The sequence below is a fragment of the Phlebotomus argentipes genome, unplaced genomic scaffold (genome assembly GCF_947086385.1).
Source record: "Phlebotomus argentipes unplaced genomic scaffold, Phlebotomus argentipes genome assembly scaffold_18, whole genome shotgun sequence".
Classification (NCBI taxonomy): Eukaryota; Metazoa; Arthropoda; class Insecta; order Diptera; family Psychodidae; genus Phlebotomus; species Phlebotomus argentipes.
The window spans coordinates 11,342,131-11,354,379 of NW_026776177.1; the positions used below are offsets into that span (position 1 = coordinate 11,342,131).

Sequence of the window (12,249 nt, forward strand, 5' to 3'; positions counted from 1 at the left end):
CATCATTGGTTTGTAAATATAATATTAAAAAAATAGAAAAGGCACTAGATAACGTTAGTGATGTGTGTGTGTTTCATATTCAGATAGTTACATCGTTATTCCATATTTCACAATTAATCTCATTGAACAAGAGAAAGAATAGTTGTAAATAATTCACAAATATTACTTAATCTATAGAGAAGTCCATCTTCCGTGAATATTATCAACATGTTTCTGTTGTTTGTTAAATATACAAATTGTTATTGCATCTAAAAAATTGGTCCAATAAAAATAATTCAATAATTCATCTTCATTTTGTCCGTATATAATACAATTTTTCATCGCTTTTCATCTATATTATCATAATGAGATAAATTGCAAGAGAGGGATTCATGTTATTAATTTTTACTCCTAACACTGACTGTAACTATTTTCATCGTCCATCAAAAATACTACGCAGCGTGGATATAAACTGCCGAAAGTCACCTCATCCTCTCTCTCTCTCTCTCTCTCGCTTATTCAATGATTGTTTTCTATACTCTCGAACGAGGAGAAAAGGATCTATGTTATATTACCTACTATTGCTCACCGTATCAGCGCTGAATTTCATCGGAAGCCCAACACATTTAGTTTGTATTCTTCTTCAGTGACGATGTGAGGATTTTCTCCTGTGCCTTCTCTTGGTCCTCCTTGAAGAATATCTTCGTTATCACAATATCACCGGTGCTGAGCGTCTGACAAGCCTCATCTTGCTTCATCACCAACTTCTGTCGATTCACACCGCGACCCGGCGCCTTATCGTGACATGAACATTGGCAGCACTTGCCAGAGCTGCAAAGCAAAACACATTACAAAACAGGAAATAATGATTTCTCCTCAGCTGATAAGATAAAATGCCTTTCATGCGGCATACAAAACACACCTTCGATTCTCTGCCTCGCGATGCACTTGATTCTTGAGATTGTTTTCGTTGTTGGCGTTCAAAATAGCACTGGTGGCCGAGAGTATCTGGTCAGGAGTCTGCGAGAAGACCTGCCAGAGAGCAACCAACCCATCAATCTTCTATTCGCACATTTTATGCTAAATGTCAACTCACCGGATCACTGGGAAGAAGTGTAGCTGCCGATAGAATGGCCTCAAGCTTATCAATCTTCGCCATTCTGTCCATTGTCGTGTCCGATAGTATCTCATCCATTAGCTGCATTGATTCCGTGAGACTCGGTGGCTCGGAATTTCGCGGGGAGAATGTTCCAGCGCCGGGCAAGGAATTGTCCGATGGAACACTGTCGAGGCTCGCGTACTCCTGCTCAGCAACCTCACCATCGTCCTCTGAGTCACTTTGATCGCTGCAACGAGTGTCAATTTCATTATTATTTTCCACATTTCTGACTAGACTGAATTGATAAGCTCACCGATCTTGTCCCAAATTCTCCAGCTTCTCCAACTTCTTAGCCACCTTGTACGATCCCTTGAGCTTTTCCTTCTCCTCCTCCGTCAAGTCCAGATAGCGCAAAAGACGAATTTCTCGGTTACTTAAAACTATGTTCTTATTGCTCGACTGTGACAATTTAGCACGCAAATCAGCCACTTCGGTGCTAATTTTCCTCTGCTTCTTCCTCATCTTCACCTCAATTGGACGGATTAGCATTAGAATCTGTTCTGTGCACAGTTCAGACAACAATCCACGATATTCCGGCAATATGGCACTGCAAAATGTTAATAAAATAGCTATTAATACTTTGTAAGTGAACACAAATCATTGAGGATTGCAATTGCGGTGTAAATAGAGCAATTACTTGAAATTTGCACCTAAACAACTACTCAAGAGGGAAGAGGGGGAGAGAGATAGAGAGATAGGAAGATGTTCTTGAATCTTTTTGCACTCGCATAAGTTTTGCTATTTGCCGCAAAGCAGAATCCATGTGTATTTAACTGTTAGGCACACATCTCACGGCATGGAAAGTCATAAACTCTTCCGGATTGTTAATTTCTCTTTCTTACACTCAGAATGAAATTCTCAAGGTAACAGAGTTGAGAACGGCGAGACACACAATCTAGAATAGATTGCTGACGGAAAAAAGTGTTCGAATTCATTCTCTAAACAAGACATTCTCAACTCTCATCGCAATTTATCACAACATGCGAAAGAGTCCAAAGGGAGTAAATGGAAATGATTAGAGATGCTACATTAAGTGGGATTTACCATTTTCTCTCCTCACTGAATTAATGTAATTCAACCAGTCTTTTCTGTGAATTACCACCATCTCTATCTCCCTCTTTTCGTCGACAAGATAATTGGGACTTGGCATTTTGCACGCGAGGAGAAAATTCACAATCACGAGACTTGTTCACAAGAGTCAAAAAAAATCTGTTTTTGTGGGAAAAAGCTTGTCTCTCTCTCTCTCTCACCTTGCCATGGCTGCATAGAGTTGCTCATTGATCAGCACGAGGACATCACCGGCGGCATAGAGGAGCATATCGCGCGACAGCGGCCTCCTGGCCCAGTACTTCTGATCCCTCCGATATACATTCTTCAGCTGATCCTTCATTGGATTTATCGGGGCGCCGTACATCTCGCACAGTGTGTTGAGTGACACATTCTTCACCTTGTACACCTGCTTCCCGTGATTCTGAAGCTGCAGAATCGCATGAGCCGATTGGGTGTCGAACACATTCCTCAGCAGTATGTTGAATTGGTTGTACAGATTGATGGAATCATTGCGACAATCGTGAATTATCTTGATGACATTCTCACTCTCGAGGAGGTTCTTCAGTCCTCCGTCAACCACCATTTCCGGACACGAGAGTATATCGAAGATAAACGCCTCGCCACGCGTTGTGCCAATCTCCACGAGCGTCAGCTGCCCTTTGGCGCCCAAATTGATGCCCTCACAGTCGAAACTGATCACCACTTGATCATTCACCGCCGACTTGAGTATGGCTTCAGTGACGAAGAGACACTCCTTGATTGTGGCAATCACGCGCGTATTCTGCAACACCTTGATCTTCCACGTGTCACCCACAAAGTAGTTGTTCACATGGACCGGACTCGAGTTCTGCGACTTGCCATCATTGGCTGTCGCTCCGCCCTGAAGAGCACTCATCGCTTGCTTGTCCTTCTCCAAGTTCTCGGCCAGCGTTTTGATCACCAGACTGTTGATGCGCTGCTTCAACGTCTGGTTCTTCGCCGAGGGCTTCTCCGGCGCAGGTTGCACAGCCGGCGGATTGTGCGGAGCAGTAGCCGGCGGCGTGGAGCTTGTGTAGTACGATCCAATGGCCCCACTGGGGCAATTCCTGTCGCACAAGCTGTCCAATTTGGCATCATTGTCGTGGACCAGACTGTCAAATCCACTATTTGGTTCGCTCTTGTTGCTCGCGGTCGGCGAATTGCTGCTGTTACTCGTCACCGGCTCATTCAGCTTGAAATCCCCCACCGTCTGCGCCACAGTATTGTTGTTCTGCAGTCTCATTTGTGGCGACATCGTCCTTGTGGCATTGTTATTGAACTGATCCCTGGCTCTGGCCTGAGCCTGCTGAATGTGAGCATCGGACAGTCGTGGCTTCTGCAGTAGTGTGACTAGATTTGATTGAATGTGGAAGCAATCTGAGAAGAGTTTCAGGAATGTCGACAGATCACTCGGTGTCTTGAACATCCGCAGCCACATCTCCTCAGGAAACTTGGAAGTCACCATATGGAAGAGCTGATCAACAAGAATTGGCCCTGCAAGACACAGACACATAAAGAAAATTTCACTCTGTGACACATTTTCAAAATGAAAAAAGAGCAAAATCAGCATTTCTAATGACGCAGCTGCGATTCTATGCATACATTATCAGAATGGAGAGAAATTGTATAGAGTGAATGTGAAAATATTCCGTAAAGAAACCCGTACTTATCATGTCATTCTTTGCATACAAATTACTAGTCTATTTTCGTTCACAAAAAACCGTCTCTTTTAAATCTATAAAAATAATCAACTCTGCCCAAACTGCTAAAATAATCAATTAAGAAATTAGACAACAAAAAATGCGTTACAGAAAGACAATTGGGCGTGACAAGAGGCAATTCCCCCCTAAAAAAGAGATTTCTACAAAATCTCCGTGTCCAGCAAATCTCTCAATTTTTTTTCTTTCAATTGTGTGTATAATTACATAAAGATTGGAATAATTTCATTATTTTTGCCTCGCGAACATCGGAGAAATTCACTATAACACATCTCTTTTTCTCCCTCTCGATATTTTATAGAGAAAAATAATAATAAATTTTTCGTGTTACTCCATTCCTCAATCGAGTAATACCTTTGTTTTCGATCCAGTGAGCAAAAAAGTCGAGCAACTGTTGCGTGGCAATTGTATCGATTGAGGGTTGTGGCAGATGGAGGCGCTCTCCAGCCGGAATATCCTTGAGATCTTCCGTCTCCACCAGCATCACGTGCTCATCAATCACAGTGAACACGTCCGGATGTTTGCACAGGAAGTCCGTGAACTCCTTGATGTGCTGCCCCGAGATGTGGCGCACCTGCGGCGAAGCCTGACTGCGATGGCCCAGAAGACTGCGGATGGGCACCTCAGTGCCCAGTCCGTACATCAGCAGCTTGTTCTTGAAGTACTCCTTCGCCTCCTGCGTGTAGTCGCGACTGGGAGCGCCCGTGGGATCGTCCGGGGACGCCGACAAGTACGTGTTGACGTGCACATAGTCTCCGTTGATGTAGAACAGCGCCGGATAGCTGGCCAGGAATTTCTTCAGACCTGCGGAAGATCCCAAAATCGCGCGCATTCCATCAGTGAAGGTCATCACACTTTCCACCCCCACGACAAATTCAGTGACCCACAAAAGAGAGGCCCAGAGTGGCAGTAAAACGCCTATTGATCCAACAATCAGCTCTCTTTACGTGCCAAGAAAAAGCGTACAATAAAAATCCGCATGAGCCATGCCAAAGTGCCGCAACACCGCCATGCATTCCCATCTCTGAGCCGATGCTCCAACGAAAGTGAATCAATTTCAGCAGATCACCGCGTCTTTCTCAATTGACAGGGTCATTTCGAATGAAGTCTCTTTGAAAAGTTATTCGACTCTTGCACGAATATTTCATGAGGGAAGTTTCGCAAAGAGAAAAACCGAGGAAGTTTGGCAAAGTTTGCAGTCTGACGAAAGTGGTTAATAAATTCAACTTTAGCAGAGAAACACTGGCACTTTGCCCATGCATAAACACAAAATGCTACTGAAGTTCAATCAAAACAACCCTTAAAATTTCATTTACATTCATCATGATTATGAATTTCGTATTGTGACTGAAAGAAACACCCTCAAAACTTCTGCGTTAGTTTGGAACAGTTAAGAGAACTAGATTAATAAGAAAAAAAACAACTGAAATTGTAAATCATGATGTGAAATTTGGAAGTTCCCTCTAGAAAAAAATTCACCAGACATTAAGCCGTCGACCTCAGATGAAATAATAATACAGAAATCGCGTGACATTGTATGGAGTATGTTGCTTTTCTCCCAAGAATTATCACAAAATAAAAGCGATAATTTCTTTATCTTTTAACACATGCTTTAAGATTAGAGAAAACCAAAAACAAGAATTTCATCAGTTCCAATCCATGCCAATATGAACATCAGTGAGATTTCTGATCAGAAACTATTCAAACAAGACATGATGTCATTTCTAGCAAGACAATACCTTCTCCAATGTTGTCTTTTGCTACTAAAATCGCGACAGAGTACATAAAAAATACAGAGTTAAAGTCAAAAATGACTCATTTGCATATCTGTGCGTGGAGTTGGAAAAATACCCGATAAATAACCTGAAAGTTCTTGGTTAAACAATAACTCTTGCCCCCTTTCTTCTTGCTTCTTTTCTGCTGTTTTCGCGTGTTTTTTTCTCACCTCGCGCACACCCAAAAAGTGAGGAAATCTCCTGCGAGTGTGAAATATTTATAAACTCAGTGAGCAAAATAGAAAATTGAGGACAGTCTCGGCATATTTTTGCAAGAAAAAATACAGTGTTTTCGGCCACTTCCGCGGCGCAAACGTGCCAGAGTGGAGACAGAGAGATGCAACAGTTTAGAATGACTGGCGCGAAGTGCACGAGGACGCACCTGATTGACTCCCTCCGGCGATCTGTCGCATCTCCCGCGTGAATCCCTTGGCGCCGAACTGGCACGAGAGATCATGGAGGGTGCGCGGCTCCCCCTTGTCCAGGAGGCGCTCCAGGAAGAACAGCAGCGTCATGTTGCGCGCCAGCTCGTACTCCATGGTCTCCATCGTGGGGCCCCGGAAGCCCTGTTGCGCAACCCCTCCTCAATCTCAAGTCGGCTGATCAGATGAGAAATCGCCCGGGATCCACTTTGCTGACCATCGAGAGTAGATTTCTCTCGGCCCGCGAGTCTGTGTGCACTTCTGGAATTTCGCTGGGAATGCACTTGAATTCTCTATCGGACTTGACGTAACTGGCCGTCCGCCTGTGTGCGTGGAGACTCCGCACTTTTCTCGCCACCCTCACACGCCGCCGGGTCACGCACAGTCGCACTCGCGGGCCTCAGTGACACGATATAGATCCTCGCGACAGGATTCAAGTGATCTGGAAACGGTGGTCTGCGCGAAATTCACTTAAAATTAGGAACCAACCCACACCGAACAATCGCCAATCACGTCGCCATGTTACACTGCGATTCCATCCACCGATATATCGTCTAGTGACAGCCCCGCGCCAGAGCCATCTGGCGAGTCAGCAGAAACACGGAGCTTAACAAATTCATATATTTATTGGCGCGCTTCCTGCGAATCATGCAAATCTACGTCTTCGATCCCCATCTCCTTGTATGCCTTCTTGAAGATATCCTCACCCTTCTCGTTGACGATCTTTATGTCCAGGGTGTCGAAGTCAATCATGAAGCTCAACTAGAAGGAAAATAATTGTTATCTCGTTGCGAAACGTCTTCAAAAAATCAATTCTACTACACATTGGGCGCCTTGTGGTCCAATCCCGTCCACTTCTCGCTCACTGACCACAGCCACTTGGCCACATTATCATCCTTGGCCGCTTCCGCTACCTCTTTGGCAGCGCAATCGCTGAAGTACTGTCCAGTAACACCGTCCAGATCAGGATCCAGGGCACAGTACAGTGTTGTCTGTGCACCAGCTAGCGGTGTCTTGAAGAAAGGCCACATCAAAGGCTTCACAATCAGCCCAGAAAAGAAGCTGGTAAAGATGCTCATGTGTCGCATGAGATCCGTATTCACAACGCCCGGATGCAGAGCGTTCACCGTGACTCCAGTTCCTTGCAGCTTCTTAGCCAGCTCGCGCGTGAAGAGAACATTGGCCAATTTACTCTGGTTGTAGGCCTTTCCACGTTCGTAGTTCTTCTCACTGTTGAGGTCTGTGATGTTAATTTCCCCGCGAACATGAGCTAGGCTCGACACCACAACAATTCGACTGGGAGCAGAGGCTTTGAGGGTATCCAGGAGAAGGTTTGTCAGCAGAAAGTGCCCCATATGATTCACTCCGAGTTGCATCTCAATTCCCTCTTTCGTCACGGATCGAGGACATCTCATAACTCCGGCATTGTTGATGAGGATGTCAAGTCTGTCCCTCTCGTGCTGGAAATTGATGACGAACTTCCTGATGGAGTCGAAGGAGGACAAATCACATTCCCGACAGTAAACGTATTTGTTCTTTGAATCTAGGACAATCTCTGTCCGGGCCTCTTCACACTTCTCCATGTCACGGCACACCATATAGACGTGAGCCTTCCTCCTGGCCAATTCCCTGGCAGTCTCCTTCCCAATTCCTGTCAGTAAATAAACACAGATGAGTCACAGAAAGAAACGGACGCATCCAATGGAACCAAAATGGAACTCACCGGTGTTCGCTCCTGTTATTACAACTACTTTTCCCTCTGCCATGATTGGATTTTTGAATGTGCCGCCCTGCATATAATCCCTGAAACACAGATAATGAGACAAATTGGTCAGAGATGTCCAGGAATCTATAATAAATGTGCTAATCAAGATGCTAATAGAGAAATTCTCTCACTTGAGAATCATCGCGAGTCCGGCCACTGTTCCTACGGCACTCACGGCCACCACTTTCGTGTTCCGAAGAAAAGCAAACGCCATGTCTGTGGAGAAATCTCTTGCAGTTCCTGGACAGCAACACGGACTTCTTGTCCTCCTAAATCTCTGGAATCGTGGCAGGTGCAAAAAACCGGCTGATCAACAACCTGTCTCGCGGCGAACTTCACGCCGCTCAGTTGTCAAAGAAAGCTGTTATTTTACACCCATAAACAATAACATTCCGTCCAAATTTTCACCGATTTTTCCCATTTTCGCGGTGAATTTGCACTCAAATCACAGATCTTCCTACTCTCTAGACGTATCCAGGTGCCTGTGAATTGCGATGGCGAGGTGAAAGGGCCGCAAAAACAGTATTTCTGGTACCTGGTTTCCGCCCCTTTTGTGAATCACACCTTTTTTGTTATGCGAACCATGCTTCTCTGTGTTCTGATGTTTGGCGTCCTCCTGGCCGCCGCCCAGGAGAATGATGGCACTGTGGGATGTTTTAAGAAGAGCTTCCGCCCAATTGCAACCAATACCCACGTCGGCACGGCGACAGAGTGCGCAGAAAAGTGCCGCGAAGGCTTCTTCAAGTGAGTTTCAAGTTGTCCGGAAGTATTAATGCACTTCCTCATTTGATCATTTCTTTTCAGGTATGCAGTTGTTCAGAGCACTTCCTGCTCTTGCTCCAACACGTATCCTACTGATCCCGCAGAAAAACTTGATCCAGGGCGATGCAACATTCAGTGTAGCAAGAACAAAGACGAATTCTGTGGCGGCGACGATGTCGAGAGCTACTATGAAACCAATCTCAGTGTTCCCGGGCCACCCAAACACCTCCGGATGGATCTGGACACGGTAAAGAACACTTCCTTCACTATCCTGTGGGAACCGCCGGACGCGAGCAACTTCCTGATGCAGTACGCCATCACGGCTCGTGTCATCCACACTTTCGCGCATCGGATGCTCGTCCCGATTGAGTGGAGAGCGGCGAGGACTGATGTCCAACAGGAGTTGGTGGAGTTGCATCCGGCCACGAGGTACAACATCAGTGTGACTTGTCTCTCGGCCACAGAGGAGGGCGGCAGTGCGTGGATTGTGGCAGAAACGCGCGTTGGTGTGCCAAGTCAAGCGCCTCCAGAGCCAAAGATTATGGCCAGAGATGAGAGGACAATCACAGTGCAGATAAATCCCATTGAGAATGGGAATGGCCCCATCACTTTCTACCGCGTGGTTGTGGCTTTCGTGAACTACGGCCTGGTGCAGAACTTCGACTTGGCACTGCTGAAGGACTACCGTGGCTCCCGGGAGGATGGCACGCAGTATTACATTGCAGCGGAGCTGGATTTGAAGAACACCAGTCGCTTGTTCCGTGTGGGTGACGGTCAGAACTATCGTGGCTTCTACAACGCACCGTTGCCGGAAAACAGCCATGTCCACATTAAGATTGGCGTCGTCAGTAGTCTCAGCGGCGTCACGACTTATCGCTACAGTGATGATTCTCACGACCAGCACGAGGGTATAATTTTGGACACCAACGCGGACTCTGAGGAGGACAACAGCGTCATGATTGCCGTGCTGACTGTGGCATGCATCATCCTGGGCATCTTGCTGGTCGGCAGTGTGGCCATGTACTTCTACTTGCGGAAAAGAGTGCAATCCACGCGCCGCAGATTCACTGACGTGCATGAATTGACACTCCAAGGACCGATTGTGGAAGTTGTGAGTAGTCGATGACATACGCTCCAGATCAGATGAGTAATTTTGGTGCATCATTTCAGGAGAACAACGGCTTCATCGGTGATGAACTCGACAAAGGGAACTTCAATGAACAATTGAGGATGCTGCTGGAGAAGTTGGGCACTTCTCAAAAGATCCCACGGAATGCCCTGTCAATGGAGATTGACAACATCCTTGGCACGGGACGCTTTGGGGATGTCATCCAGGGCAGAGTGAATTCCGTGGGTGACTTTCATCAGTGCCACATTCACGTTGTCTCAGACGATATGGAGCAGCACGACCAGAGCCTCTTCCTCAAGGAGTTTGACCAGGTACTCAGGGTGACTCCTCATCGCTCAATCCTGAACTTCCTGGGCGTGTGCCAGACCAGCGACTGGTTGTACGTGATTTTCGAGGGATGCAATGTGAATCTGAAGAAGCGCTTGGTGGACTCTCGCTTGCCGCCCAACTTCGATCCGCGTCGCATGACTTCCCTGTCGGAGGAGTTTGTCCTGCGCATCCTCTGTGATGTGTGCGATGCCATGGAGTACTTATCGGCCAATAAGGTGAGTGGTAAAAAAAAAGTTGTGTCTGAGGCTCCGGCGAGATTCGAACTCGCGATCTCCTGTTTACTAGACAGGCGCTTTAACCAACTAAGCCACGGCGCCACTGTCTCCGGGACTGCCGTGGATCATTCCTCGAAATTGGACACTTTTCACTACACACAATCTCTCTTTTCAGATCGTCCACAGGCAACTGTGCGCCCACAATATCAGCCTCACGACTGAGGATGAACCCAAGTTGTCCATCTTCGGGCCGACACTGTTCACGGAAGAGAACAAAATAATTGACCTAACTCGCTTCCAGCCGCCAGAAGTGCTCAAGTTCCAGAACTACTCCTCAGCCAGCGACGTGTGGTCTTTCGGCTGCCTCATGTGGGAGTGCTGCACAGTGGGTGGCACGCTTTTCCCCAGCGTCCCGGCTGTGGACCTCATGGGCAGGCTGAAGAACGGCGTGCGACCCGAACAAACCCCTTTTCTCTTTGACGATCTCTACCAGCTCATGCTGAACTGCTGGCAGCTCGACTCACGCGAACGCGTGACATTCACGGAGATCGCCAGCAACCTCCACCAGATGTTGGCCACGTCGCCCAGGCATGTACTGGACTTCGACCGGAGGGATCGGGTGACTCTGCCCTATTACCTGCCGCTGCTGGAAATCAAAAACTAGAGCAAGCACTGAACCACAGAATCTTCACCGAATCTCAAGGAGCATTCCACGGTATTTTTGTGCAGTTTTTTTTTTTTACTTAAAAGACAAACTTTTAAAGCGAATAAAGACAAGTTGAATGAATCTCACCCTCAGCTTTTGAGTCCCATTTAATAGTGACCTCAAAAATCCCAGCTCTGCATTAACTGAGCAAAGCGCGTTAACTTATCAACTTTTTTGTTAAAGGAAATATGATGAAAATACGTGAGAATTCCGAAATGAGTTATTTAATGTTTACTCAAGTGCACAATGACGGTATTTGTGATAATTCGAGGTATTTTTAGAGCAAATTGACTAATTGGAATGAAAATTCATATCGATTTCAGAGTTTAGTCGAGGGGAAAATGATATGGGCAGATAAATGGTCAGTTCGTGATCAATTTTGATATCTTTGATGAAAGTGAGACTGAATTATTTAATGGTTCATCAGCAAGTAGACGGCTCTTTCTCCACCCAACACAACAATTAACTCACGATAATCCTGCCTCTTCAATTTCACTTTCAACGTGAACGTGATAAAATAATTTCTCAAGTTTGCCAGTGCGGTAGAAAATTGCCAGAGCGTCGACAATCCGTTCCAACCTCCAGAATTCGTGAATGAAATCGTGAGTTGTGTCGTGCTCGAGCGCAAAGGGAGTGGATTTTTGTGTGTATTTCCGCGGATGTGGTTGTCTGATTTTCAATGTGAAACACCATGCCTCGCTTTTTGTCCCCTCTGGCAATTGCCCGCGACAAACACAAGTGCCAAACGCTGTGTTGGTGCCGTGGAAAAGGTAAAATTCACAGGTGTGCACAATTTGCTTCACTCGCCTCAATAGTCGAAAACGCGACGCTGACTCGTATTGATCTCAAGAATTTTTCAATTAAAGTTTATCCGAAAAAAAAACACCCATCTCGAGTGGTGAACAGAAACGAGATTATCAGTGAGGAATAAAGTGTGTATTGCTGACACAATTCATCTTTTCCGCACACACGCAGTTTTATGTGTGCGTTGACAAATGTTCCCATTCTTGGTGGACTTCTTTTCACTCACTCAGAATTTCACTTGAGAAAAAAATAAGGCGATGAGTGGAAATTGCTGAAAAATGCCAGAGTATCAGGCAAAGGGAAATTAAAGTGATTTAAAATTGTAATGCAACATATAAAAGTGCTTTACTGTTATGTCGTTTCTGGCTTTATTAACAAAATGCTACTCTCTTCAGACCTTTTATGCACATATTTCAA

The 12,249-nt window shown here is 45.9% G+C and overlaps 3 protein-coding genes and 1 non-coding gene across 5 annotated transcripts; 1 reads left to right on the forward strand and 3 right to left on the reverse strand.

The window, feature by feature from the left end:
* Positions 1-548: 548 nt before the first annotated feature.
* Positions 549-6,644, reverse strand: LOC132259574 (uncharacterized). The gene is made up of 7 exons (XM_059757267.1): positions 6,082-6,644; positions 4,279-4,728; positions 2,389-3,700; positions 1,392-1,685; positions 1,076-1,325; positions 902-1,011; positions 549-810 (listed from the first exon to the last, which is right to left on the reverse strand). Exons 1-7 carry the CDS (start codon positions 6,245-6,247, stop codon positions 606-608), a joined length of 2,787 nt encoding a protein of 928 aa, XP_059613250.1. The 5' UTR covers positions 6,248-6,644; the 3' UTR covers positions 549-605.
* Positions 6,645-6,766: 122 nt separating this feature from the next.
* Positions 6,767-8,189, reverse strand: LOC132259569 (retinol dehydrogenase 13-like). 2 transcript variants are annotated; one of them, XM_059757259.1, is made up of 4 exons: positions 8,018-8,189; positions 7,845-7,924; positions 6,944-7,772; positions 6,767-6,883 (listed from the first exon to the last, which is right to left on the reverse strand). In XM_059757259.1, the coding sequence occupies exons 1-4, from the start codon at positions 8,098-8,100 to the stop codon at positions 6,880-6,882; spliced, it is 996 nt and encodes a 331-aa protein (XP_059613242.1). In that variant the 5' UTR covers positions 8,101-8,189; the 3' UTR covers positions 6,767-6,879. The 2 variants fall into 2 exon arrangements, with proteins under 2 accessions (XP_059613242.1, XP_059613241.1); XM_059757258.1 differs by having other exon boundaries at positions 6,772-6,883; positions 6,941-7,772.
* Positions 8,190-8,237: 48 nt separating this feature from the next.
* LOC132259442 (putative inactive tyrosine-protein kinase Wsck) lies at positions 8,238-11,099 on the forward strand. Its single transcript, XM_059757081.1, has 4 exons — positions 8,238-8,630; positions 8,691-9,759; positions 9,819-10,322; positions 10,498-11,099. Exons 1-4 carry the CDS (start codon positions 8,461-8,463, stop codon positions 10,984-10,986), a joined length of 2,232 nt encoding a protein of 743 aa, XP_059613064.1. The 5' UTR covers positions 8,238-8,460; the 3' UTR covers positions 10,987-11,099.
* Trnat-agu (transfer RNA threonine (anticodon AGU)) lies at positions 10,351-10,424 on the reverse strand. Its single transcript has one exon. It is a non-coding gene; the product is annotated as a tRNA-Thr (tRNA).
* Positions 11,100-12,249: the final 1,150 nt, after the last annotated feature.